General features: G+C 48.7%; 1 protein-coding gene across 48 annotated transcripts in view; it reads left to right on the top strand.

The window, feature by feature from the left end:
- sorbs1 (sorbin and SH3 domain containing 1) overlaps window positions 1-25,368 on the top strand; it is a 229,234-nt gene that overhangs the window by 84,757 nt on the left and 119,109 nt on the right. For 45 of the 48 annotated variants that reach the window (XM_078530549.1, XM_078530559.1, XM_078530566.1 and 42 more), the window contains exons 1-2: window positions 10,225-11,904; window positions 21,276-21,331. In XM_078530549.1, the coding sequence (XP_078386675.1) occupies window positions 11,873-11,904; window positions 21,276-21,331 (88 nt within the window). In that variant the 5' untranslated portion in view covers window positions 10,225-11,872. Of the gene's footprint in view, window positions 1-10,224; window positions 11,905-21,275; window positions 21,332-25,368 lie in introns of those variants that run through there. The other 3 variants (XM_078530556.1, XM_078530584.1, XM_078530561.1) reach the window with 1 other exon arrangement.

The raw sequence follows: 25,368 nt of genomic DNA on the forward strand, positions 1-25,368 counted from the left end.
GGCTGATCTGACAGTAACCTCAAATCTGCACCCCATCTACCCCCGAGAACCTATTGCCCCTTTGTTTACCAAGAATCTATCAACCTCTGCCTTAAAAATATGCAAAGACTCTGCTTCCACCACCTTTTCAGGAAGAGAGTTCCAAAGACTCACGACCCTCTGAGTTTAAAAAATATTCGCCTTATCTCTGTTTTAAATGGGCGACCCCTTACTTTAAACAGTGACCCCCTAGTTCTAGATTCTCCCACAAGAGGAAACATCCTCTCCACATCCACCCTGTCAAGACCCCTCAGGATCTTATATATTCCAATCAAGTCGCCTCTTACTCTTCTTAAGTCCAGCAGATACTAAGCCTAGTCTATCCAGCCTTTCCTCATAAGACAACCCACACATTCCGGCTATTAGTCTGGAAAATCTTATCTGATCTGCTTCCAATGCATTTACATCCTTCCTTAAATAAGGTGACCAATACTGTACACAGTACTCCAGATGTGGCCTCACCAATGCTCTGTATAACTGAAGCATAACCGCCTGACTTTTGTATTTAATTCCCCTCACAATAAATGATAACATTCTATTAGCTTTCCTAATTACTTGCATACTAGCCTTTTGTGATTCATGTACTAGGACACCCAGATCCCTCGGCATCTCAGAACTCTGCAACCTCTCACCACTTAGATAATATGCTTCTTTTTTATTCTTCCTGCCAAAATGGACAATTTCAAGTTTTCCCACATTAAACTCCATCTGCCAGATTTTTGCCCACTCATGTAACCTATCTATATCTGTTTGTAGCCTCCTTATGTCCTCTTCACAACTTACTTTCCTATCTATCTTTGTGTCATCAGCAAATTTGGCAACCATCCCATCCATCCCTTCATCCAAGTCATTTATATAAATTGTAAATAATTGAGGTCCTGGCACTGACCCTTCTGGCACACCACTCGATACATCTTGCCAACCTGAAAAATACCCATTTATGCTTATTCTCTGCTTCCTGTTAGCCAGCTAATCTTCTATCCGTGCCAATATGTTATCCCCTATACCATGGGCTTTTATTTTCCACAATAACCTTTGAAGTGGCACTTTATGAAATGCCTTCTGGAAATCTAAGTACAGTATATCCATTGGTTCCCCTTTATCCAATGTAGAGGAAACCGCATTGGGAGCAGTGAATGCAGTAGACCAAATTGAGGGAAGTGCAAGTGAAGCGCTGCGTTGGGGGTGATGGAGGAGTGGACCAGGGTGTCCTGGAGGGAACGGTCCCTACGGAATGCCAACAGGGGTGGAGGTGAGGGGAAGATGTATTTGGTGGTGGCATCATGCTGGAGTTGGTGGAAATGGTGGAAAATGAACCTTTGAATGCGGAGGCTGGTGGGGTGATAAGTGAGGGCAAGGGGGACCCTATCGTGGTACTGGGAGGGAGAAGAAAGTGTGAGGGCAGATGTGCTGGAGATGAGTCGGACATGGTTGAGGGCCCTGTGAACCACTGTGGGTGGGGAACCTCGGTTAAGAAAGAAGGAAGACGTCAAACTGTTTTTGAAAGTGGCATCATCGGAACAGATGCGAGGGAGGTGAAGGAACTGAGAGAATGGGATGGAGTCCTTACAGGAAGCGGGATGTGAGGTGCTGTAGTCGAGGCAGCTGTGGGAGTCGGTGGGCTGGTAATGAATATTGGTGGACATTCTACCACCAGAAACCTGCTGAGTTTTTCCAGCATTTTTTGTTTTTGCGATGGTGAATGGAACTTGGTTCAAGTTACAATGTGGAACGCTGAGTTTTGGATGACCTCAAGTTCACAGAGGGTAGAATGTGGGAGGCTGGCCAGATGTGCTTTACCATACTCGAGCCTAGAGGTAACAAAGCCATTGATTGGGGCTCCGGCACCAGATGAACTGAGGCAGGAGTGGAGTTGGACCATGTTATGGAAGTGGAAATAAATGATCTTAGTGATGGCACAGTTATGAGGTCAGAAGCTCAGCTTGGGTCAAGTAATGACACCCAGTCAGAACCTTAGAGGAAGTTTGACCCTGTGGGTTAAAGAGAGGGGAGCGGCAGAGGCAGGTGATAGGATTGTCTCAACCTCAGTGACAAAGGATTTCATGAGATCCCCATACTTTTTTTCGGAGGTGCAGGAGGGAGTGGTTTAAGGTGACGGTTTGAAACAGAGAATAGAAGCCGGGGACTGTCTTTGTATTCCAGGATGATCCTGGAATAGTGAACAGTTTTGGGAGACGAGAGTAGGGCCTGATAGAGCTTTATGTGGTCCGGCCAGCTCTACTGGTGAATGGCTAACCTGTTGGCTGCTATATCCGTTCATTTCTGTATTCCTGGACTTGTGAGCAGAGATGAGGGCGGTACCAGGGAGAAAGGTCAGGTCAGAGCGAGAGAGAGCAATGGTTTTGACAGGGTTGGTTTTGATGGGGTTGAGCTATCATTGGGCTTTGTAGAGCATCAAGACACTATTGAGAACGAACTCATACTTCAAGCCATATGTATTAATGTTGTATGATGTTTAATTCATCACCTGAAATTGCTCCTGCCATTACCTGTACCCCTGTAAACTAAACAGAGAGAGTCAGGTGTGCATTTAAAGAACTTGTGTTTATATAACACTTTTTTGCAACTTCAGAATGCCCCAAAAGTACTTACAACACATAGTCACTTTGCAATGTAGGAAATGCGACAGCAAATTTACACACAAGGTAAATGACCAATAAATAATGTTGCTTAGTGGATGAATTTTGGCCAGGACACCTGTGGGGGTGGGAGAGGGGGTTTTGGAGGTGAGAGCTCCCATTCTGTTCTTCAAGTCGTGGCATCATATCTTTCACATCCACCTCACACAGCAGGCGGGGCCTCGTTTTCACATCTATCCCAAAGACAGCACCTCCAACAGTGCAGCACTCCCTCAGTGCCAGCCTGGATTCTGTACTCGCATCTCAATTTGAACCCCCAACTTTCAGACTCAGCAGTGAGGGTGCTACCACCGAGGCATTGTTCCCTTTCTAACTCCTAACAGTGCCATTCTAGATTCAATTTCACTTCCAAACTTCAACTCATTTCCAAAGAGAATATCAGGATATAAATAAACAGAACTAAAGCATCATCCCTTACCGCCTGATGCTTTGTAACTAGTTTGAGGCAGATACTTTGTACATACTCACCCTCAGTTCCATGGCTATTTTGAATGGGGCCAATGCTCGAGATTCAAGTCTTAATAATCGGCATCGTGTTACATTGAAAAGTAAAATTGTATTTTATGTTCCACAGTTGAGTAGACACTTTGAGCAGAGAGGGAGCTGACTCACTCACGTTCTTTGCCAACCTAAAGTGGATTGTGCACCACTGGCCCATTCTGTTCTGCTTCAGCCTGTGCTCATTACCCCTGTTGACTCTTCTAATTGAGATAAAGATGGTGGGCCAAAGCCCAGAGTACAGGAACCCCCCCAGGGCGGGGTGGGGGAGAGGCCTGTGAAGCAGAACTCCAGCTGGGCTGAATGGGCTGTTCCTGTGCTGAAAGGTCATTGTAATTTTCACTAGTAATTTAATTCTTTACATTTGTGTTTTTTTTTAAAAAAATACAGGGGCTGGAGGTTATTCTGTTTGATGGCGAAAGGTTTATTTTGAGTTAAGGTTGGAGACTTGCTGTCTTTTGCTGGGGAGAACAATCCAGTATTAAGTACTTAACCACTTTGGACGTTATTTCTTTCCCCAAGGCGCTGTATCTCATACCTCCCCACCCAGCTTGTTGTCCAGTAACTCTTTTGCCACATGGAGGTCATACTGGAGCAGCTCAGTGGAAAAGCAAAGAGCCTCTGCACAGTGCGGCTGTGTTTGCTAATGATGTATAACAGTTGTGTACACAGCTCGTTCACAGAGATATATAGCGCACTATGAGCAGGACGGTGATCCCTCTGGTGTTAAAATTCATTCACTCATTTTGCTTGAATTATTCTGCCTTTTGCACTTAACAATGGCAGAGCAGTCAGGTGTTGGAGTTGAAGGACTGCAGTGGTGATACTGTGTACTTAATTCAAAAATGACACTGAGATCCCCCACATCTAGGAATTTATTCATGCAGCGCGGGTATGTGCACCATGAGCTTGATGAGGTCCCTCTAGTTATTGTGAAGTATCTGTGGGAGAGCCCACACCATCCATATTAATGGATAAACTCCACAGGGAAATACAGGGCAACAATTATTAGCAACCGCATAATTTTAGAGCTTTACCATAATCAGCTCCCTGTCCCTGCTCCTGCGAACTACGATTTGCACTTTACTAGTTAAAATAGCTACTTGTGTTTATATAGCAGCTATAAGAAAGTCAAACACCCCAACGCATTTCATAGCCTTATCAAGCAGAATTTACCACCAAGCCATATTAGGAGGTATTAGGAAGGATGACCAAGAACATCAGTCAAAGAGGATGGTTTTAAGGAGCGCCTTAAAGGAGGAAAGAGAGGTGGAGAGGTTAAGGGAGGGAACCCCAGAGCCTCGGGTCCAGACAGCTAAAGGCGTGGTCATGGGCAGTGTTACCGAGGCGAAAGTAGGTGTCTTGGTGATGGGGAGGCTGGGGTTGGCCAGCTCTTTATTGAATGCCAAGGTTGTGAGCAGTGGTTCAGCCCCTGACAGTGAGGGAGAGGGATGGAGTCCGGGACGAGGGAATGGAGTTAATGGTGGGGTCTGAAGACAGTGGCTTTGCTCCTCCCAATATTTAATTGGCATAAGTTCCTATTCAGTGATTCTGCTGTCAAACACGCAGCATGACCATCCTTTTTATTCCCAGCCCAAGAAAACAAGCATTTAATAGACTGACGAGAGCATAAATGGTGTTAATAGTGGGTGAACATTTAATGTATTTGCACATCTTCTTCTCTCTCTCATTTTAACAAAGTATCAGGTTTATTTTGTTAAAACCTATTAAAATAGTGACAGAGGAATGTCAGGTGAACATTTTAAAGATTAATCTGAAGTTATCTCTAGTTGTTTCCTGTAATCACCAGTAAGAATAAATTGATCCCTGGGTTTATTTCTGGAGGGATAATATTGAAAAGTAGGGAAGCTATGCTAAACCTTTATTGAACCTTGGTTAGATCTCACTTAGAATACTGCATGCAATTCCAGTCACCAAATTACAAAAATGATATAGAGACGCTGGGGAGGATGCAGAGATTTAGAAGGATGATACCAGAATGTATGGATAATGCATAACAGGAAAGAATGAACAGGCTGGGTCTCTATTCTCTAGGATAAGCTGAAAGGTGACCTAATGGAGGTCTTTAAAATTCTGAAAGGTTTTGATAGAGTGGATAGGGAGAGAATGTTTCCTCTCAGGGGGAAGAGCAGAACTAGAGGCCGTCAATATAAGATAATCACCGAGAAATCCAATTGGGAATTCTGAAGAAACTTCTTTACCTGGAGAGTGGTGAGAATGTAGAACTCTCTACCACAGGGAGCGGTGGAAGTGAATAGTATAGATGCATTTAAGGGGAAGCTGGATAAGCATATGAGGAAGAAGGGAATGGAGGGTTACGATGGGAGATTTAGATGAGGAAGCTCGAGTGGAGAATAAACACCGGCACAGACTTGTTGGATTGAACCATGCCATGTACGTCATCGTCATCATCTTCCCTTCTCTGCCTGAAGGCAGGTGCAACCCCTTTCATCATGACCTCCACCACACGTAGGGCGAAGAGGCAGGTCCTGAATCCACCCCAGCCAGAATGGGGATTGAACCCCATGCTGTTGGCACCAATCTGATACGCTCTAGCCAACTGAGCCAAACAGCTCCCCAAGGTGTCAGAGCTTCTGTGGTAATGTATACCTTTTACATGCAGGTTGTAGCCTGGGGCTATGGATAGTGGTGGTAGAGGCTTCAACTTTCTTTCTGTCACATGGCTGACCAGGAATCTCTCCCGCTCTTACCGCCTGCCATTGGCAGACATTGGAAGGATTTACAAGTTGATACTCAACCTGTCTGGCTGCATTATAAATGTACCTTTCCTTGGCCATCAAGTCCTGGAGTGGGACTTGAACCCGAAGCTTCTGGCTCAGAGGTAGGGTCCCTCCTGACTGCACCACAAGGCCCCCTGTACCCTATGAAATTTTTTGTCTCGTGATTTAAGGTTGTAAGAACAGAGGAGTAACTTGTTGCTCAGTATCTAAGAGGAAAAGATATTTGAAAAACCCACCTTGGTCAGAACATGGGTTTTTTTTTGTAATCAATATCGACATTTCCTTGTCTACGCTGAAACTTTAAAAATAAAATGTGATTCTTTAAAAAAAAAATAATAATGAAATTGCCACAACTTCAGCAGGTTTGGGACAGGGACAAATGTGATAGGGGTTTTATTAATGATGCACCACAGAACGGGGTCCTTCAGTCCACTGTATCTGAGCCGTCCTTTGAAAGAGTGACCCAAATAGACCCATTCCCCTGCCTGTCCCCTTAGCCCTGATGTTCTTTTTTCCTCCAAGTATTCATCAAACCCCATTTTAAACGTTACTGTTGTATCTGCTTCTACCATCTTTTCAGACAGTGCATTCCAGACCATAACAACGTGTAGAATGTGAACTGTTGTGCCAGCAGTGGGGTTTTAGCAGGTTTGGTTAACCTGATTTATCTGGGGTTAGATTCCCAATGAAAGGATGCAGAGCTTGTAAAGTTGTGTTAAAATCTGCGCAGTTACTTTTATTTCCATATTTCAGATATTTGTAACCTATCCAGGAGAAAGTATAGTTGGCTAGAAAGACAGAATTAGCAGGGGGGCCCCAGAATGTTTGGAAATGCAATAAATGAGGAATTAAAAATATCTAAATCCACACCAGAACATAAATGCTGTACCCTCGATGCACACACTTTCCCCCTTTCCCCTCAGTAACACAGCTGCAAATTGCAATGTTCGGGGCTTGAGATGGTTTCCCTTGCAATAAAACTGATTGGATGTTGCGTCTATCTTCACAGCGTCTGTGTGTCCCAATGGATTTATGGTGGAATTTCTTTGCCGCATGTCTCTTAGATCTTCAAGACTGCTTTTGAGCGGCAGTATTCTTTTGGGTATGGTGCCAATTCTGTTTTGAAGCTGTTCGGTCAGTTTATTGCTACTTTTCCGAGATGGCTTTTATCTAGCGTTTAGACCTGCCCCGCCATGCCTTGTGGTGAATGTTTGCTGCATGGGTGTTTATGGTGCCCAGAGCTGGAACATGGAACATTGAAGAGCCAATGGGCTTGGAGCTGACAGGTGATACAGCACAAAGACCCTGTTCTTAATCGTGGACCTGATGCATTCGCTATATCGATGAGAGCCAACTCAAAGCTATGTCCATTCGGTATGTTTCCTTTTTAAAGGCACTGATTATAGGAAGCAGAGTAGGCCATTCAGCCCATCAAACTAGCTTCACTGTTTAATTAGGAGATAGCTGATCTGTACCTCAATCCCCTTTCCTTGCTTTTGATTCATAACCCAAGATATCTTTATTCCAGTAAAAATCTGTCAACCTTGGCGATGAAAATTTCAGTTGAACCCGATGTGTTAACAGTTTATTTGGGGAGAGAGAGAGAGTTCAAATTTCCGCTTCCCTTTCCCTTTCTAATTTGGAGATTGTGCTCCAATTTGTTCTGAAATCTCAGACCGAGCCTCAGAAAGCTCCTTGTTTAATTATGAGTGTGAGGTCGCTGCACTGAAAGGGACACGTGATTTTCCCATCCCTTTTTCCCCCACCCCCTCACACGGAAGAAATGTTAGGCAAACATTTTTTCCACGGAGGATGGAGCCCTTTAAATGTTCCCTTCCGGAATGTTCTGTATGTAGCGTGTTTACTCTATTGAAATGCCACCAGATTAGATGCCAGGCAATGAATGGAGTGCTCAATGCAGCCACTTGACTTGGCCAAACTTTTGTTTTATTTTCTGATTCCTCAAGTGTGAGTAAAGTATCAAAATCATCCATCGGTTGTAGCATTCCACAGTGTCACTTGGGCATCGCTCAGTCTCGATCAGAGGGCTCACTCTCCAAGGACTCGAGCATATAACCCAGGTCGACATCCCCAGTGCACTAATAAGGGGGTGCAATACTGTCGGAGGTGCCGTCTATCGGATGAGACATTAAACCAAGTCTGCCCTCCTAAACGAACTTAAAAGATCCCACAGCACTCTTTTGACGAAGAGCAGGGGTGTTCTCTCCACAGTATTAGCCCCTCAACCAGTATCACAAAAACAAATTATCTGCCCGTTACCTCATTTTGGTGGGGAGCATGCTGTGTGCAAATTGGGTTTCACTTTAGGAAGCACTGTGTTTATTGTAAAGTGCCTTGGGACACCCTGGAGCCCTGAAAGATGCTTTAGAAATTCCGGTCTGTTTTTCTCCAGCATGGTGGCACTGATTGGGTTACACGGCAAGTACTTCCATTCAAAAACCACCTTTTGCCATGGAGCCAAGGAAATACCCTCCCCTCCCCCGCCCCTCGTGACTTCTTAAATGCAACGGAGCAAAGTCTATCAGCACCCAGTGTCTTAACATAGGGCTCAAACTGCCTCATGGAGTGTGAGAGGAATATAGACACCGAGCAGAATTAGGCCAGAGGTTGAGGGAGAATAATCTTATAGCCACATTCCAGAGATCAAAATAGTTTCATTTGAAGAGTCTTGGGGAGACATAATTTTGTGGGTTGCAGCTATGTGGGGGTGTGGGAGGGTTAGGGGTGAATTTTGTGGGAAAGTTCCTGCAGGGCATGATGGTGGGAGGCTGCTCCACCAGTGCTGGAGCAGAGGGATGCTGGAGGTGCACAGATGATTGGTGGGTGGGTTGCTGGAGGCGGTAGTAGAGGTCAGATGAAGTGAGGCCCTCGAGGGGATTCTGAGGCGTGAGGCAGGAGTTTGAAATCCTCGCACTGGGGGATGTGGCCCTGCACTCCATTGATGCCCTGGGTCTCCCCTGGGGAGGGTACCCCTACAGGGCCCTTTGAGATACCAGTGTGGTGTTATGAGTCTGTCAGTAACCCTGTCTATGGATGGCTGTGAGCTCTGTTCTCCTGCTAGGTCTGCCAGAATATCGGGCCCATGGTTTTATAAGTGGCCACATTGACTTTCATCCCCTACGTTGGCCCTTACAGTGTCCGCACCTGGGCACCAAGGGGGATCTGTGTCTGCAGGACAGGGTGAAGATTCGGGATGGTGTAGTCCTAGCACTGACCTGCTCTAGGATCTCAAGATCATCCGGATCGCAAACCTGTTCCTCAGGTAGAAACAGACTGTCAATCACACCATCATGGAGAATGATTAGATCATTCTACTGTCCAACCGCTGCTAGAGACTGCACTGCTGTGAGTGACGGGGATTGATTCTATGCACACAATCTGAATTATGTAACTATCCTCCGCTCGGATCATAGTGCTGGCAGAATATCCTGCTTCTAGTTTCAGTGATGAGTTCTGCCTGATGTCTTTTTAAACAGACTTTCTTAACAGACTTCACTCTAAAATCAACTTTGCTTTAAGTCCTGCCTTCAACTCTTTGGCTGATACAGCTACAGATACACCGGTCAAATCTTTCCTAGCTCGTGGTAATGCAGATTGAGGGAGACGGTGGCATAATAGTAATTTCACTAGACTACCAATCCAGAGGCCCAGGCTAATGCCCTGGGGACATGGGTTCAAGTCCCACCATGGCAGCTGGTGGAATTTAAATTCAATTAATAAAAATCTGGAATATAAAGTTAGTTTTCAACACCATCATTACTAAGACTATCGTCGATCGTTGTAAAAACCCATCTGGTTCACTGATACCCTTTAGGGAGGGAAATCTGCCGTCCTTACCTGGTCTGGCCTACATGTGACTCCAGACCCACAGCAATGTGGTTGACCCTTAACTGCCCTCAGAAATGGCCCAGCAAGCTGCTCAGTTCAAGGGCAATTAGGGATGGACAACAGATGCTGGCCTTGCCAGCGATGCCACATCCCATAACTGAATAAAGAAAAAGAAAATCCTGCTAATCGGAATGTACTCCAACATCAAGAGGCAGAGGGGTTTAGGGAGGGAATTTCTGAGCTTAGATCTCAGCAGCTGAAGCCATGGCTGCCAATGGTGAAGGGATTAAATTTGGCTAAGCATCTGAAGAGTACAGAAATCTGAGGGTTACAGGGCTATGGAGGAACGAGGCCATGGAGAGATTTGAAGAAAGGACAGTACTTTACATAAATCAGGATGTTGCCAGACCAGAAGCCAATGTAGGTCAGTGAGCAGAGGGGTGAACAGGGCTTGGATGAGCTCATGTTTATGGAGGATGAAAGATGGGAGACTGGCCAGGAGAGTATGAGAATGGTGAAGTCTGGAAGGGGCAAAGGAATGAAGAGGGTTTCAGCAGCATATAGGCTGAAGCAGAGGACCTCCTTTGGTAATGAGGTCAGGGTAAGGCACAGGGCCTTTAGCTTTTTCCTGCCCTATACTTATGGGCCTTTGGCAAACCCACCACAACAATTGCCCTGGGCCTTGATCGTGTTCTATTCAGCTGTCGTACCCTGCCTGAGGTGGAATTCAAGCATGTCCCTTTCCCCTAATTCTTGCTCTCGAGGAACATGCATCCAGGGAAAGCTCATCAGTATCACAGTGATCCTGACTTCCATGGGGCAGATGAATGGAGCCTTTCTCTTTCTGTGGGAAGGGATGCCTGACTTTTACTTTGCGTCTCTCCAAAGTGGAGTTGCTGAATTGTGAGCTCCAAGGGAGAAGGGGAAAGGCAACCTTCTCTCCCAAGAGTGTAGATAACACTCAACTTGTGTGATCTCCAGGATTGCCTAACATGGCAGAAAGAGAATTTTGCAGAGTAATTTTACCTCTTATTGGGCCTGAGATTTTTTCCCCCTGGTTTTCTGACTCTCCCAGGAGATTATATGACTGTGGAGGGTGAGTAGAAGGAGTGGGGAGAAAAGTTTAGTAAATATGGTGCAGGGCAGGTTCAGGGCAGGATTGGCTGATACTCCAGAGGGTTGTGGATCCTCCATTGTTGGATATATCTGAGACTGAGATGGAGGAGAGTTTCGGGGTCTCGGGAAGTGGGGGAGTGGGCAGGAAGATGGAGTTGAGGCAGAAGATCACCCATGATTGTATTGAATGGTAGAGCAGGTCCGGGGTACTGGATGGGTCCACTCCTGCTCTGAATCCTTGGGTTTCCTACCCATTTGCATTTTGTGTGTTCGTATGCACCCCGTGATCCATTGCGCCCCAGCCCACCTGGTATGGGTGCCAAGCAAAACATTGGTGGCGGGGGGGGTGGGGGGAGTGGTGTCCCGAGTCGGAAAGTTAATCATTTAACAATGGACTGAAAGCTGGAGAGCGGGCGACCTGCTAGCGTTCTCTGTTGAGACTTGATCGTGGGCTGCCTCTGGTAGTAATGAAGCACCCATCACAGATTTAGATGTAAGGTGAGCTGAGCTTTGTTCCTGTACAGCTTTCCTAGGTGCCGGACCCAGAAAGTCAACCTCTCGCTCCACGTCCAACACAAGCAGAACTTTATCGACCATTACCCCAGCCCTTTTCAGAAGTTGTGTCAAAACATGAGATCATCGTTTCCCAAACAGCTGAATAGCCATTAAACACTTCAGATGCTTCAGGGTATTTGTCCTTTGGAACCCTGTTAGGAGGAGGCGAGTCTGAGTGAACTAAGGAACCTAATTAAAGCACCGTGGTGGGAGGGGCTGAGGTACTTAAAGCTGACAGGCCAGATTTGGGTGTCTCAGATCGAACACCAGTGAGTCAAATGAGCAGTCATTGAGAGCGGAACACCTCCTTTTGGAAGCTGGTAATTACGTCCAAGAAAAATTTAAACTCTCAGCACGTTTTAAAGCAGTGAAGAATTACTGAAAGGAAAGAAAATGCCTCCTTTAACTGACAAAGTAGATCCAAGGTATGGAATGGACCTCGCCTGTTTAGACGACAAATGCAGTTGTTTCTTGAAGAAAATGATATAATCCTTTTCTTTTAAGGGGCAGTGTCTTCGTGAAAAGACCAGGTTTGGTGACTCTGTTTTGGGAGCGGAGAGCAGTTGGTTTATTGCAATGCACAAGTGATGCAGATCAATGCCTTTGTGCTGTGCATATCACTCTGCACTGAAAACTAACACATAAAATGTATTCCAAGCCCTTTAATGCTGGCATCTAAGATTCAGCGTAAGCTATGTTCCTGCTGTGTTTTGTGCTATTTTAAGTTTGTGTCCAGTGGGAATAACTAAACTCAGTGTTAAATTCTGAACTGCTTGCGCTCGAGTCAATGTTGCTGCTTTGCGAAGGAACTCTTTTTAACCCAGACAAAGAGAGATGATGTTAATTTGCAATTTGACAGGGTAGATTAAGTGGACTGAGAGCTGGTGGTAGAGAAAATGCCTGGCACAGCGCAGCTTGCCCTGAATGGGCCGTAATGAGCACAATGTGTTTGCTGCTGGCCTGACTTCATGTGTTCCCAAATTTGGCAGACAGATCACACTTTGCAGTTGCTGGCGTCATGCTGTGGATCGGAGAGTTCGTTTACATTCCTCCAGTCTGGTCGGAAACCGTCACTGCGGCTTTGAAGTATTAAAATAAATGTGGCACAGATGCAGAGTATCACTGGAATGTCCCCTGGTGTGACTTGTTTACTACTGCTGCATGTACACATGTATTGACGCTACAGGGTGCTGTCAATAAAGAACTCCTTCTGAATTAACAAAGTAAAGGAAGGTTTTGCCACTAACCTAGTGTGTGTAAAGGGACTGCCTGGTGCTTTACTTAAGCCCAGATTCCAAGCTTGCCACTTGGCTTGTGCTGCTGTACCTGGGGTCCTTAACTGGGGTGTAGAGCACCTCTGTGACTCACGGGTTCGATCGGTGTAAACCCACCCAGGGTCCCTAGCTGAGTTTGTCACTGTTCCACGGTCCTGTTTCTGAGCATCTGAAAGTTGGGTGAGGACGAGAATGGCTTGGCTTGGCTGTGATGCTTCCACAGTTGAATAGCCTGCTCACATGCGATTGCTTAAGGTTGACATTTGAAGAATGGCCACCTGTGTCGGGTACAGGAGGATACCCATTGGCTGTAGCAAGGCACAGATGGGGGCAGGGAGCATGATAATCCAATTATTTTGAAGGTGATAAAATTGGTCAATAGTGGAAACTCTGACCAACAGTGCAAGGCTGAGGTCAGGGAATAATTGATTGGGAAGGAAAGGCACAAGTTGGCAGGTGGTTGGCGAACCAGCCAATGCCATGCTTCTGGCTCAAAGAGTGTGGTTAACCTGCCATCCTGAAAGCCCAGATACAAACCCCAGCCCCAATCGGTGTGTTCAAACCTGTTTCCCTCGATGGATCGTTGTTGCCCACTTTTGGCTGACGGGGGTTGGGTAGCAATAATAGTTCAGGCGAGAGTAAGAGAACAGAATCTCACCGCGGAGGTCTGCGCAGCCTGGGAGACGCCTCACTTTTGGAGCGGTGTTAAGGTGGATCACAAACCCCTGCATTTCTACTCGAGAAGGATGTGTAGAGGCAGAGGAATTGGAAAGTGGAATTCTCGTTGGGGGTGGGGGGGATGCGGGGGGCAGACAGGAAAGGAAGACGAGAGAATACCAGTGGAGAGGTGATTAATTGATGCCCCAACTTGTTATCTTGTATTTTCTGGCCTGTGCTACCCTCCATTAATTTATTGATGTACGTTGCAGTACGTTGGCTGTTGCCACGAGCAACCGTGCAAAAACTGACTCATTGTTGATTTTACTCAATTGTTGAAACACTAAAGCAATAAACTAAGATAAGTAGCTGGACAAAGGTGACAAAGCTGCGGTTGGTAGAGTCACTGAGCGGGACAAATTTGTGGGTCTGAGTTTGCACCCTCGGCCTGTGCTCGGCTATCTGCTTCCTCGGGTGAATGGAAAGGATCCCCTGGCACTATTCGAATAGGAGCAGGGGAGTGCGCCCCCCACCGTTCTCATTATCACTGTGCGGCTTGTGGAGTCTCTCTGTGCGCAAATTGGGCTGCTCGTGGCATCTTTGCTGTGTGTAATATTTGGCTCCTGTGTTTCCTGCATCACAATAGTGTCCATGATTCACAAAACACGTCATTGGCTGTAAAGTGCTTGGGGAACGTCCCGAGGCCGTGAAAGCTGTTCTAGGTAATGCTTGTTTTTCATTTGTTCTACAACGGGAGTGGTATCGGAGCTTGACAGCTAGCTGAACCCGCACCCCCCCCGCCAAGTCCTGAAGGAGAAGGAGTTATATTCCCTGCTCCTGATTTGTGTCCAGTGATTCTGCTGGAAAATCTGTGTGTAGATCAGCAGAGAGTAACCTGGGTTCACTGTAACGAACGACTAAGCTCCCTGCTTAGGCTACTGTGTGGAATTACCTCAAGTGCAAGGTGGTGAATGTGGGTGGGGAGGCGGTAGCAATAGTGGTATTATCACTATATTCCAGAAATATGGTGTTCTTTACGCAGAGGCCCAGGGTAATGCTCTGGGGACCCGGGCTCAAATCGAATTCAAAATGAATTCAATAAAAATCCGGAATCGAAAGTCTAGCGATGACCAACAAACAAACCATTGTCGAGTGTCGTAAAAATCCACCTGGTTCTGGAGGGAAATCTGCCATCCTTACCCGGTCCGGCCTACATGTGACTCCGGGCCCACAGCAATGTGGTTGACTCTTAACTGCCCCTCTGAACATGGGCAGTTGGGGATGGACAATAAATGCTGGCCTAGCCAGCGACGCCCACATCCCTGTGAATGAATTAAATAAAAAAAAAAAGACCCCCAAGATGAATCCCTGTTTCCCTCAGTTTAAAACCCCATGCCTCCTACATAGCGCTGAAGGGCAGGGCCCTGGTTTGCTTAAGTGATTGGGAGGAATTAAAGGATTTGACACTTTGTTTGCTGCCATTTGGGGATCAGGGAGCATTTACACAGAATGTTCTATCAGGAGATCAAGTGGATGGGCTGGAGTCCACGATGGGGTGGGGTGGGCTTGGGGCTGTGGATGAGTTGGGTTTTTTTTTTTCTTGTCCCATGATTTATCCCTGTACGAGTGAAGGATTCATGAGGAGCCTCTCTGGGATAATTTAAACACTTGTTTTCATTCCTTAGGCATGGTATGTGGAGAATGAGAGTCTTGATATTGGTGTGACAAACGGGGCAGGCTATTTCGGGATGTGCTGATTGCCCTCTGCCCGTCTGCTGACAAGTCTGGTGGTGACACTCAGCTCGTTGTTAGGAAATGATTACTATTCCCGTCACAAACTGTTTACCGTCACTCAGTGTCCAGTCAGAAACCGCTCGGAACCAGCCCAGCCCAGCCCAGCCCAGGGTCAGAGAGTCGGGGTTGGAAGTGGGGGAGGAGTCCGGTGAGTCGTGCGGGGGGGTGGGGTCCCCATGAACTGTGTGGGACAGGGGAATCCGAGCGGCAAAGGGTGTCCATGAATTCAGGGTGGGGCAGTAGGGCTGGTGGGGTGGGAGCAAGGGTCCTCCTAAACTGTGGGAGCGTTTGATGTCATTGACAACTGCATAAAGAATGCCAAAATAATTCAAGAATCTGGACTGGGGGGGATTTTAATCTGTACAGCACTGTATAGTTGTGAGAAAATAGGGAAAACTCTCCTGATATTTCTGGCACAGCCTGGCACCGTTCCATGATGGGAGTTTAATATTTCATTCCGTGACAAGCTGGTGCCCCTTTTGTCTAAATACATGTCATGTACTCAGAGCTGCGTTTGAGTTACCAACGTTTCTTTGAATTACTTCCTCGTTGTACACTGCAATACTTTTCTTCGTCACAGAATGGAGGCTGCAGTGGTTGGGGAACAGTACATTTGGATTAACACCGGACTGATGGAGTTGTTCAGTATGTGACACTAACCAGCCTGGGACTCTGCCTGATTTGTTCATGGAGACACTATTCAAAGAATGTTCCTTTATCCCAGTTTAAGAAACATTTTAGGTTCCTGGGGGATGTTCAGGATTTCTTTTCCTTTGCCTCTGAAGTAATTCTCCCACAGTTTTTTTTTTCCTTTCCCCCGTGTGTTGCTAGAATACTCTATGACCAAATGGAGCAACGAAGGCTGGATTAGTTTGAGGATTATATTGATGACATGACATCACATGTGACACACATTTTCATTCCACAGAATCCTTGAACACTTGGACTATCTCAAATGGCTCCAGGCTACATTGTGCAAAGCCAACTTATCTGCATTCTTCGCAGAATCCTCGTTTGCTCTTTAGAGTTTAAATGCGCAGCTATTTTTTCCACACCTTTTAAGGAGTTGTCATAGGATGCATGATGCACTGGAAGAACTGCCTGTTGATTGTGTTTACGCTACAGACTAGCTCTCTTTACATTTAAGTTTTTCTTAAAATGTAACAGCTCACAGGGTGATGGCAAAATTATCCAGATAAAAATCTTCCAGAAATTATGTACTGGCTGCGTTTTTTGTAACTTTTACAGTATTCCGTCTTTTTATTGGTTTCCCTGAGTTCATGTATGAAAGATACTGACTCTCCCTGGGGTACAGTTCCGCACACACTGACTCTCCCTGGGTTACAGCTCCACATACACTGACTCTCTCTGGGGTACAGTTCCGCACACACTGACTCTCACTGGGGTACAGTTCCGCACACACTGACTCTCACTGGGGTACAGTTCCGCACACACTGACTCTCCCTGGGTTACAGCTCCACATACACTGACTCTCACTGGGGTACAGTTCCACACACACTGACTCTCCCTGGGGTACAGTTCCACACACACTGACTCTCCCTGGGGTACAGTTCCACACACACTGACTCTCACTGGGGTACAGTTCCACACACACTGACTCTCACTGGGGTACAGTTCCACACACACTGACTCTCACTGGGGTACAGTTCCACTCACACTGACTCTCCCTGGGGTACAGTTCCACACGCACTGACTCTCACTGGGTTACAGTTCCACACACACTGACTCTCCCTGGGGTACAGTTCCACACACACTGATTCTCCCTGGGGTACAGTTCCACACACACTGACTCTCACTGGGTTACAGTTCCACACACACTGACTCTCACTGGGGTACAGTTCCACACGCACTGACTCTCACTGGGTTACAGTTCCACACGCACTGACTCTCACTGGGGTACAGTTCCACACGCACTGACTCTCCCTGGGGTACAGTTCCACACACACTGATTCTCCCTGGGGTACAGTTCCACACACACTGACTCTCCCTGGGGTACTGTTCCACACGCACTGATTCTCCCTGGGGTACAGTTCCACACACACTGACTCTCCCTGGGGTACAGTTCTACAAGGTAGAAGCTGGTCTCTGGCATTTTACCAATTCTTCATACGTGGTCTTAGATCATGGCAATTGGCAGGCTATTGAGTCTGGAGTTCTTCATTGTAGCTGGATCCTCTGGTAATGGTGATTTGATGCTACCAGCTGTGTGTGTATTGGTCACATTTCAACTTGAATTTATATACTGGTGCTGCAGCTCTAGTTTTGGTTCAGAACATAAGTTGCTTCATGGCCAGTGAATTAACATCAACTATGTATTGGGTGTCAGTCGCGTCCCTAGGGTGCACACTCACCTCTTGAGTCAGAAGGTCATGGGGTCAAAGTTCCACCCGGGAGGGCTAGAGTACATAATCGCTGCCAACACTCAGTGCAGTCACTCGAGGGAGCCTTGCACTGTTGGATATTGCTAACGCTCCCAGCAGTACCGAGGGAGCCCTGTAATGTTGGAGTTGTATTTTGGATGAAGCATTAAACAGAGGAAGACTTTGCCCCCTCGGGTGGGTATAAAAGATTCCACAGTTATTTGCAGAAGAGCACAAGAGCGTCCCAGCCAATGTTTGTTGTTCAATGAGCAGATTATCTGATCGTTATTCTATTGCTGTTTGTTGGGGGGGCAGTGGATGGGGTTTGCTGTGCTGTATACATATTGGCTTCTGCATTTCCTATGTTTCAACAGTGACAACACTGATGTCTGGAAGTCCTGAAAGATGCTATATATGAATAGTTCATTTGTTTTCTTATATATCACCCAGGGATCTGTACCAGGGCTCCAACTTACCATCATATTTATAAACCACTTAGCTAAAGGAATAAAGAATCCTATATCTGACAGGTTGGGTGGCTTGGTTATATACTGCAGATGAGAGTCAGAAGTTTTAAAGAGGAAAAGAGAGAGTTTGTGTCCAATTTTGGGCATCGCACCTTGGGAAGTGTTAACAGAATCCAAGCTAGTTGGTGAAGCAGAAACCAAGACATGGATCTTTTCTTTTTCTAGAGAATTTATTGACTTCAGTCTCGCAGTTCTTCCCCTGCACAACCCAGTGTCCCAGCTATCCCCTATTTATATATGCTCAAATACTCATTACCTGTTTCTCTTAACCTTAACCATGTAATTGATATTAACAAACTGTAACAATGTAATTGATAAGACTTTGACAGGAAGGCTTTAGAGAGGGTACAGAAAAGATGAATGTGATTGGTTGCAGGGATGAGGGACTTCAGTTATGTGGATGGATTGGAGAAGTTGGACTTTTCTCCTTTGGGAAGAGAAATTGAGAGGAGGCTTGATAGAGGTGCTCAAAATCATGAGGGATCTAGACAGAGTAGACGGAGAGAAACTGTTCCCATTGGCAGAAAGGTCGAGAATGAGAGGGCACAGATTTAAGGTAATTGGCAAAAGAAGCAATGGTGACATGAGGGGAATACTTTTTCACATGAGGGTTAGGAGCTGGAATACACTGCCTGAGAGTGTGGTTCAATTCAAGAGGGAATTGGATTTATCATCTGAAAAGGAAGAATGTGCAGGGTTATGGGGAGAAGACCAGGGCAACAGGCCAGGCCAGTGACACTTGGTAAATTTAAGATAATTGGAAAAAGAACCAGAAGCAACACGAGGAGAAACTATTTTTTTTTCACCCAGTTGAGTGGTTAGAATGCGGAGTGCGTTGCATGAGAATGCGGAGGAGGCAGGTTCAATTATGGCTTTCAAAAGGGAATTGGATCAGCACCTGAAGGGAAAATATTTTCGGGGTTACAGGGAAAGGACCAGGAAGTGGAACTAGCTAAATTCCCCTCTGCAGAGGAGCAGCACGGGGCTCAATGGGCCGAAAGGTCTCCTGTGCTGTTACCGTTCTCTCATTGTAAAAATCTGCTTCCCCCACCCTTTCATGCAGAGCATCTGAGATAATAACACCCCATGGTGTGAAGCTTTCTCCTCATCTCCGCTCTGGTTCTTCTGCCAATTACCTTCAACATGCGTTCTTAGCAATTAAAAAGAGTAATGGGATTTTCCCTTTATCTGAAGGGGCTGGAGTACAAAGAGGTGGAAGGTAGACTACAGTTGTACAGAGCTCTGGTTAGAATCTCCCCCCACCCCCCAGCCGCCCCCGCCCATCTGGAATCCTGCGCATTGTGCCTCAGGAAGGAGACATTGACCTCGGAGAGAGTGTAGTGAAGATTCACCAGAATGATACTGGGCTCAGAGGGCTAATTAATAGATTAGGTTTATAATCCCTCAAGTATAGAAGATTAAGGGGTGATCTAATTGAGGTGTTTAAGATGATTAAAAGATTAGACAGGGTGGTTAGAGCGAAACTCTTTCCTCTAGTTCAGGGAGCCCAGAACGAGGGGGCATAACCTTAAACTTAGGCAACTCGAGGGTGATATCAGGAAGCACATCTTCAGACAGAAGGTAATGTCAATTTCCCTTTAGAGGCTGTTGAGGCTGGGGGTTCAATTGAAAACAAAGATTGATAGGTTTATGCTATGTATAAAGATAGCAAGGGATATGGATCAACGGAGTTCAGGTGCAGATCAGCCATAAGAGGCTGGAGGGGCTGAATGGCCTCCTCCGGTCCCCATGTATTGCTGGACCTTTTGCTAGTGTTTTCCTTCTATTGCATGCTCTGTAAAGTTATTCACTGTTGACCTGTGTGGATGGCTGACTCTCAGCCTAATTGAGTGATAAACAGAGCCTGCAGCGGCAGCCAAAGACATGTCAACCCGCAGCCACGTTGGAGCCAATTAGATTTGCTGTTTGGTTTTAAAATATTCCCCCAAGTGACACCTGACCTCCCAGAGTAGCGGCTGGGGCTCAGGGTCTGTTTTGGGAGCTCAGCGCAGCGTGAGAGAGAGAGAGAGAGAGAGAGAAATGAAGGGACACCTGTTAAGTACTTCACTGCTGGGATAAAGTGTTCTGCTGGGCTCCTTTGCTCAGTTCGGTTCAGTACCGAGGTTGTTGGTTACAGCAGACCCTGAATTTTATTGAGAATTCCATCTGCTGCATGAAGATGCAACAATAGCATAGTCTAAATAGTTTCCAGAATTGTAGAATTTTACAGCACAGCAGGAGTTCACTCAACCCATCGTAGCTATGTCAGCTGTCTGAAAGTCCCACACTCCCCTTTCTTCCCCACTTGCCTGGCCTTTCCCAAACCCTTCAAGCACTCGGCAAGTTCCCTTTTAAAAGCTGCTGTGATCCCCGCTTCCATCGCTATTTCTGGGCGAGCGTTTTGAGTCCAAAGAGCCTCCTTGTGTGTGAAGAACCTCTCCCTCTTGTCTTTCGGTGTTACGTTGGTGCCCTCCTGTCATGCTTCAGTTGGCTGCGCCCTCATCCCTGGGTCAAAGGTTGTGGGTTCAAGCCCCACTCGTGAGACTTAAGCGCCTACGCTAGTCTGACATTCATGTGCAGCAGTGAGGAATTGGGTAGGTATGAGATGTGATGCATGTCTGCATGTTTTATATATGTAAAAGACCCTATTGGAGTTGAGTGGGGGTGGGGAGGGGTGCATTTCCCCATGTCCTGAGCAACATTAGTAAAACCGATGGTCATTTATCCTTAGTTCTTAGTTCTGTGGAAGAGTCATACGGACTCGAAACGTTAACTGTGTTCCTCTCCGCCGATGCTGTCAGACCTGCTGAGTTTTTCCAGGTGTTTTTATTTTTGTTTTGGATTTCCAGCATCCGCAGTTTTTTTGCTTTTATCTTTGTATTTATCTCATTGCTGCGTGTGGGATCTTGCTGTGTACAGATTGGTTCCCCTGCATTGTAACAGTGACTACACTTCTGAAATACTCTTCTGGCTGTGAAACAGTTAAGAGACCTTGAGCATGTGAATGTACAAATAGAACTTTGATGTTTTCTTTGGGGCCTGATAAGATTGAACCACGTGGAGTGGCGTTACATCTGAGCGACCGCTGAGGGTTTGAGTGCTGGAGGTCACTTTGTGGTTGGTGGTCAGACTGATCTGATGGCTCTTTTCTTTTATATTCCAGGGACAACGAGAGTCTTGAAGTGCACAAGGCAAGTTCAAATATCGCCATGAATTCAGGTAAGGGCACAGCTCTGTTCATTGATCGGAAATACTGCCCCAATCCTCTCTCATAAATAGAGACACCAGCTTTGTGAGATAAAAACAGGACTTACAGAAAGCACTCAGCAGGTCAGGCAACTTCTGTGGAGATTGAAGGAAAGTTAACATTTCAAATCAATGACCTTTTATTAGAAACACCTTCATGATTTTTTTGGGCACGCTTTCTGTGTGTTTGCAAGCCAAAATGTGTTGATATAAATATCACAAGACATCCTGAGTGCTACAGGCTATTGAGCTTTGGAAGGCATCACTGTCAGTCTCGATCTCTCTATGCACTATCCACTCGGGTATATTTTTCAGCAGCAGTCACAGGAATAGTGATTTAGACTGATGCCTGTCCAATTTTGCAGTCCAGAAGTACTGACCAATCCAAGTATTAGTCTGCTGAAGTGGTTCTTAACTTGGCAGTGACCAGGGGTCATGCCTGTGACGTTGTGGGATGGTGAGTCTTAGTGACATGCAATGCCATCAGGGGCGCTGGAGTGCTCCCCCTCCAACACCACCCCCTCCTCCAGCACCTCCTCCTCCAGCACCTCCTCCACCAGCACCAGCTCCTCCTCCTCCAGCACCCCCTCCTCCTCCAGCACCTCCTCCTCCAGCACCTCCTCCTCCAGCACCAGCTCCTCCTCCTCCAACACCACCCCCTCCTCCTCCAACACCACCCCCTCCTCCTCCAACACCACCCCCTCCTCCTCCAACATCACCCCCTCCTCCAACACCACCCCCTCCTCCAACACCACCCCCTCCTCCAGCACCTCCTCCTCCAGCACCAGCTCCTCCAGCACCAGCTCCTCCTCCTCCAACACCACCCCCTCCTCCTCCAACACCACCCCCTCCTCCTCCAACACCACCCCCTCCTCCAACACCACCCCTCCTCCTTCAACACCTCCTCCTCCTCCAACACCACCCCCTCCTCCTCCAACACCACCCCCTCCTCCTCCAACACCACCCCCTCCTCCTCACACCACCCCCTCCTCCTCCAACACCACCCCCTCCTCCTCCAACACCACCCCCTCCTCCTCCAACACCACCCCCTCCTCCAACACCACCCCCTCCTCCAACACCACCTCCTCCTCCAACACCACCCCCTCACCTCCCCTCCTCCAACACCTCCCCCTCCTCCAACACCACCCCCTCCTCCAACACCTCCCCTCCTCCAACACCCCCTCCTCCAACACCACCCCCTCCTCCAACACCACCCCCTCCTCCAACACCACCCCCTCCTCCAACACCTCCCCCTCCTCCAACACCACCCCCTCCTCCAACACCTCCCCTCCTCCAACACCACCCCCCTCCTCCAACACCTCCCCCTCCTCCAACACCTCCCCCTCCTCCAACACACCACCCCTCCTCCAACACCCCCTCCTCCTCCAACACCCCCTCCTCCTCCAACACCACCCCCTCCTCCAACACCACCCCCTCCTCCAACACCACCCCCTCCTCCAACACCCCCTCCTCCTCCAACACCACCCCCTCCTCCAACACCCCCTCCTCCAACACCCCCTCCTCCAACACCACCCCCTCCTCCTCCAACACCACCCCCTCCTCCTCCAACACCCCCTCCTCCTCCAACACCACCTCCTCCTCCAACACCACCCCCTCCTCCAACACCACCTCCTCCTCCAACACCACCCCCTCCTCCAGCACCTCATCCTCGAACACCACCTCCTCCTCCCGCACCTCCTCCCCCTCCAACAGAACCTCCTCCTCCTCCAACACCACCTCCTCCTCCAACCCACCCCTCCTCCTCCAACACCAACCCCCTCCTCCTCCAACACTACCTCCTCCTCCAACACCAACCACCCCTCCTCCAACACCACCCCCTCCTCCTCCAACACCACCCCCTCCTCCTCCAACACCCACCCCTCCTCCTCCACCACCCCTCCTCCTCCAACACCCCCTCCTCCTCCAACACCACCCCCTCCTCCAACACCACCCCCTCCTCCTCCAGCACCACCCCTCCTCCTCCACCACCACCCCCTCCTCCTCCAACACCACCCCCTCCTCCTCCAACACCACCCCCTCCTCCTCCAACACCACCCCTCCTCCTCCAACACCACCCCCTCCTCCTCCAACACCACCCCCTCCTCCTCCAACACCACCCCCTCCTCCTCCAACACCACCCCTCCTCCTCCAACACCACCCCCTCCTCCTCCAACACCACCCCCTCCTCCTCCAACACCACCCCTCCTCCAACACCACCTCCTCCTCCACACCACCCCCTCCTCCAGCACCTCACCTCGAACACCACCTCCTCCTCCCCACCTCCCCCTCCTCCAACACACCCCCTCCCCTCCAACACCACCCCCCTCCTCCCAACCACCCCCTCCTCCTCCAACACCCCCTCCCCACCCCTCCTCCTCCAACACCACCCCCTCCTCTCTCCAACACCACCCCTCCTCCTCCAACACCACCCCCTCCTCCTCCACACCACCCCTCCTCCTCTAACACCACCCCCTCCTCCTCCAACACCACCCCCTCCTCCAACACCACCCCTCCTCCTCCAACACCCCCTCCTCCACACCCCCTCCTCCTCCAACACCCCCTCCTCCTCCAACACCACCCCCTCCAACACCACCCCCCTCCTCCTCCACCCCTCCTCTCCAACACCACCCCCTGCTTGCAACACCACCCCCTCCTCCAACACCACCCCCTCCTCCAACACCACCCCCCTCCTCCAACATCACCCCCTCCTCCAACACCACCCCCTCCTCCAACGCCACCCCCTCCTCCAACGCCACCCCCTCCTCCAACACCACCCCCTCCTCCAGCACCGCCCCTTCCTCCAACACCTCCTCCTCCTCCAACACCAACACCCCCTCCTCCAACACCACCCCTCCTCCAACACCACACCCTCCTCCAACACCACCCCCTCCACCAACACCAACACCCCTCCTCCAACACCAACACCCCCTCCTCCACACCACCCCCTCCTCCAACACCAACACCCCTCCTCCAACACCAACACCCCTCCTCCAACACCAACACCCCCTCCTCCAACACCAACACCCCCTCCTCCAATACCACCCCTCCTCCAACACCACCCCCTCCTCCAACACCACCCCTCTCCTCCAACACCACCCCCTCCTCCTCCAACACCACCCCCTCCTCCTCCAACGCCACCCCCTCCTCCTCCAACGCCACCCCCTCCTCCAACACCCACCCCCCTCCTCCAACACCACCCCCCTCCTCCAACACCACCCCCCTCCTCCAACACCACCCCCCCTCCTCCAACACACCACCCCCCTCCTCCAACACCACCCCCCCTCCTCCAACACCACCCCCCTCCTCCAACACCACCCCCCCCTCCTCCAACACCCCCCCTCCTCCAACACCACCCCCTCCTCCAACACAACCCCCTCCTCCAACGCCACCCCCTTCCTCCAACGCCACCCCCTCCTCCTCCAACGCCACCCCCTCCTCCTCCAACACCACCCCCTCCTCCCACCCCCTCCTCCAACACCACCCCCTCCTCCAACACCACCCCCTCCTCCAACACCACCCCCTCCTCCAACACAACCCCTTCCTCCAACACCACCCCCTCCAACACCACCCCCTCCTCCAACACCACCCCCATCTCCAGCGCCACCCCCCTTACTCCGCAGTGATGGTCTCCTGCACTTTGATCTTGCAAATTCCCCGACAAAATCTGGGATCCTGGGTGCAACAGAAATTAGTTGTGTCCCAAGACCAGACACAGAATGTCATCCACTAGCACATTCTGGATACTGTACAAACAGGACCCGACCGTCCCTCAGCTTTGACCTCAGATGCTCAAGCACAAAGTTTTCTTTCCAGTTTTAACCTTTCTGCCCCATCGCTTGGCTTCTCGTGAAGCTCTCCCAACGCCCCCTTAGCGTCCATTGCTTGTCTGTGGCCTGGATGATGAGTACCTGAGGCAATGAGGCTGATGCCCATCCACGTTAACCTTCAGTTAGGGTTGTTGGAGGGCAGGACCTCAGTGAACATCCTTCTCCTTCCTTTTAGAAAATCTT

This window comes from Cetorhinus maximus, chromosome 27 (assembly GCF_964194155.1).
Source record: "Cetorhinus maximus chromosome 27, sCetMax3.hap1.1, whole genome shotgun sequence".
NCBI lineage: Eukaryota > Metazoa > Chordata > Chondrichthyes > Lamniformes > Cetorhinidae > Cetorhinus > Cetorhinus maximus.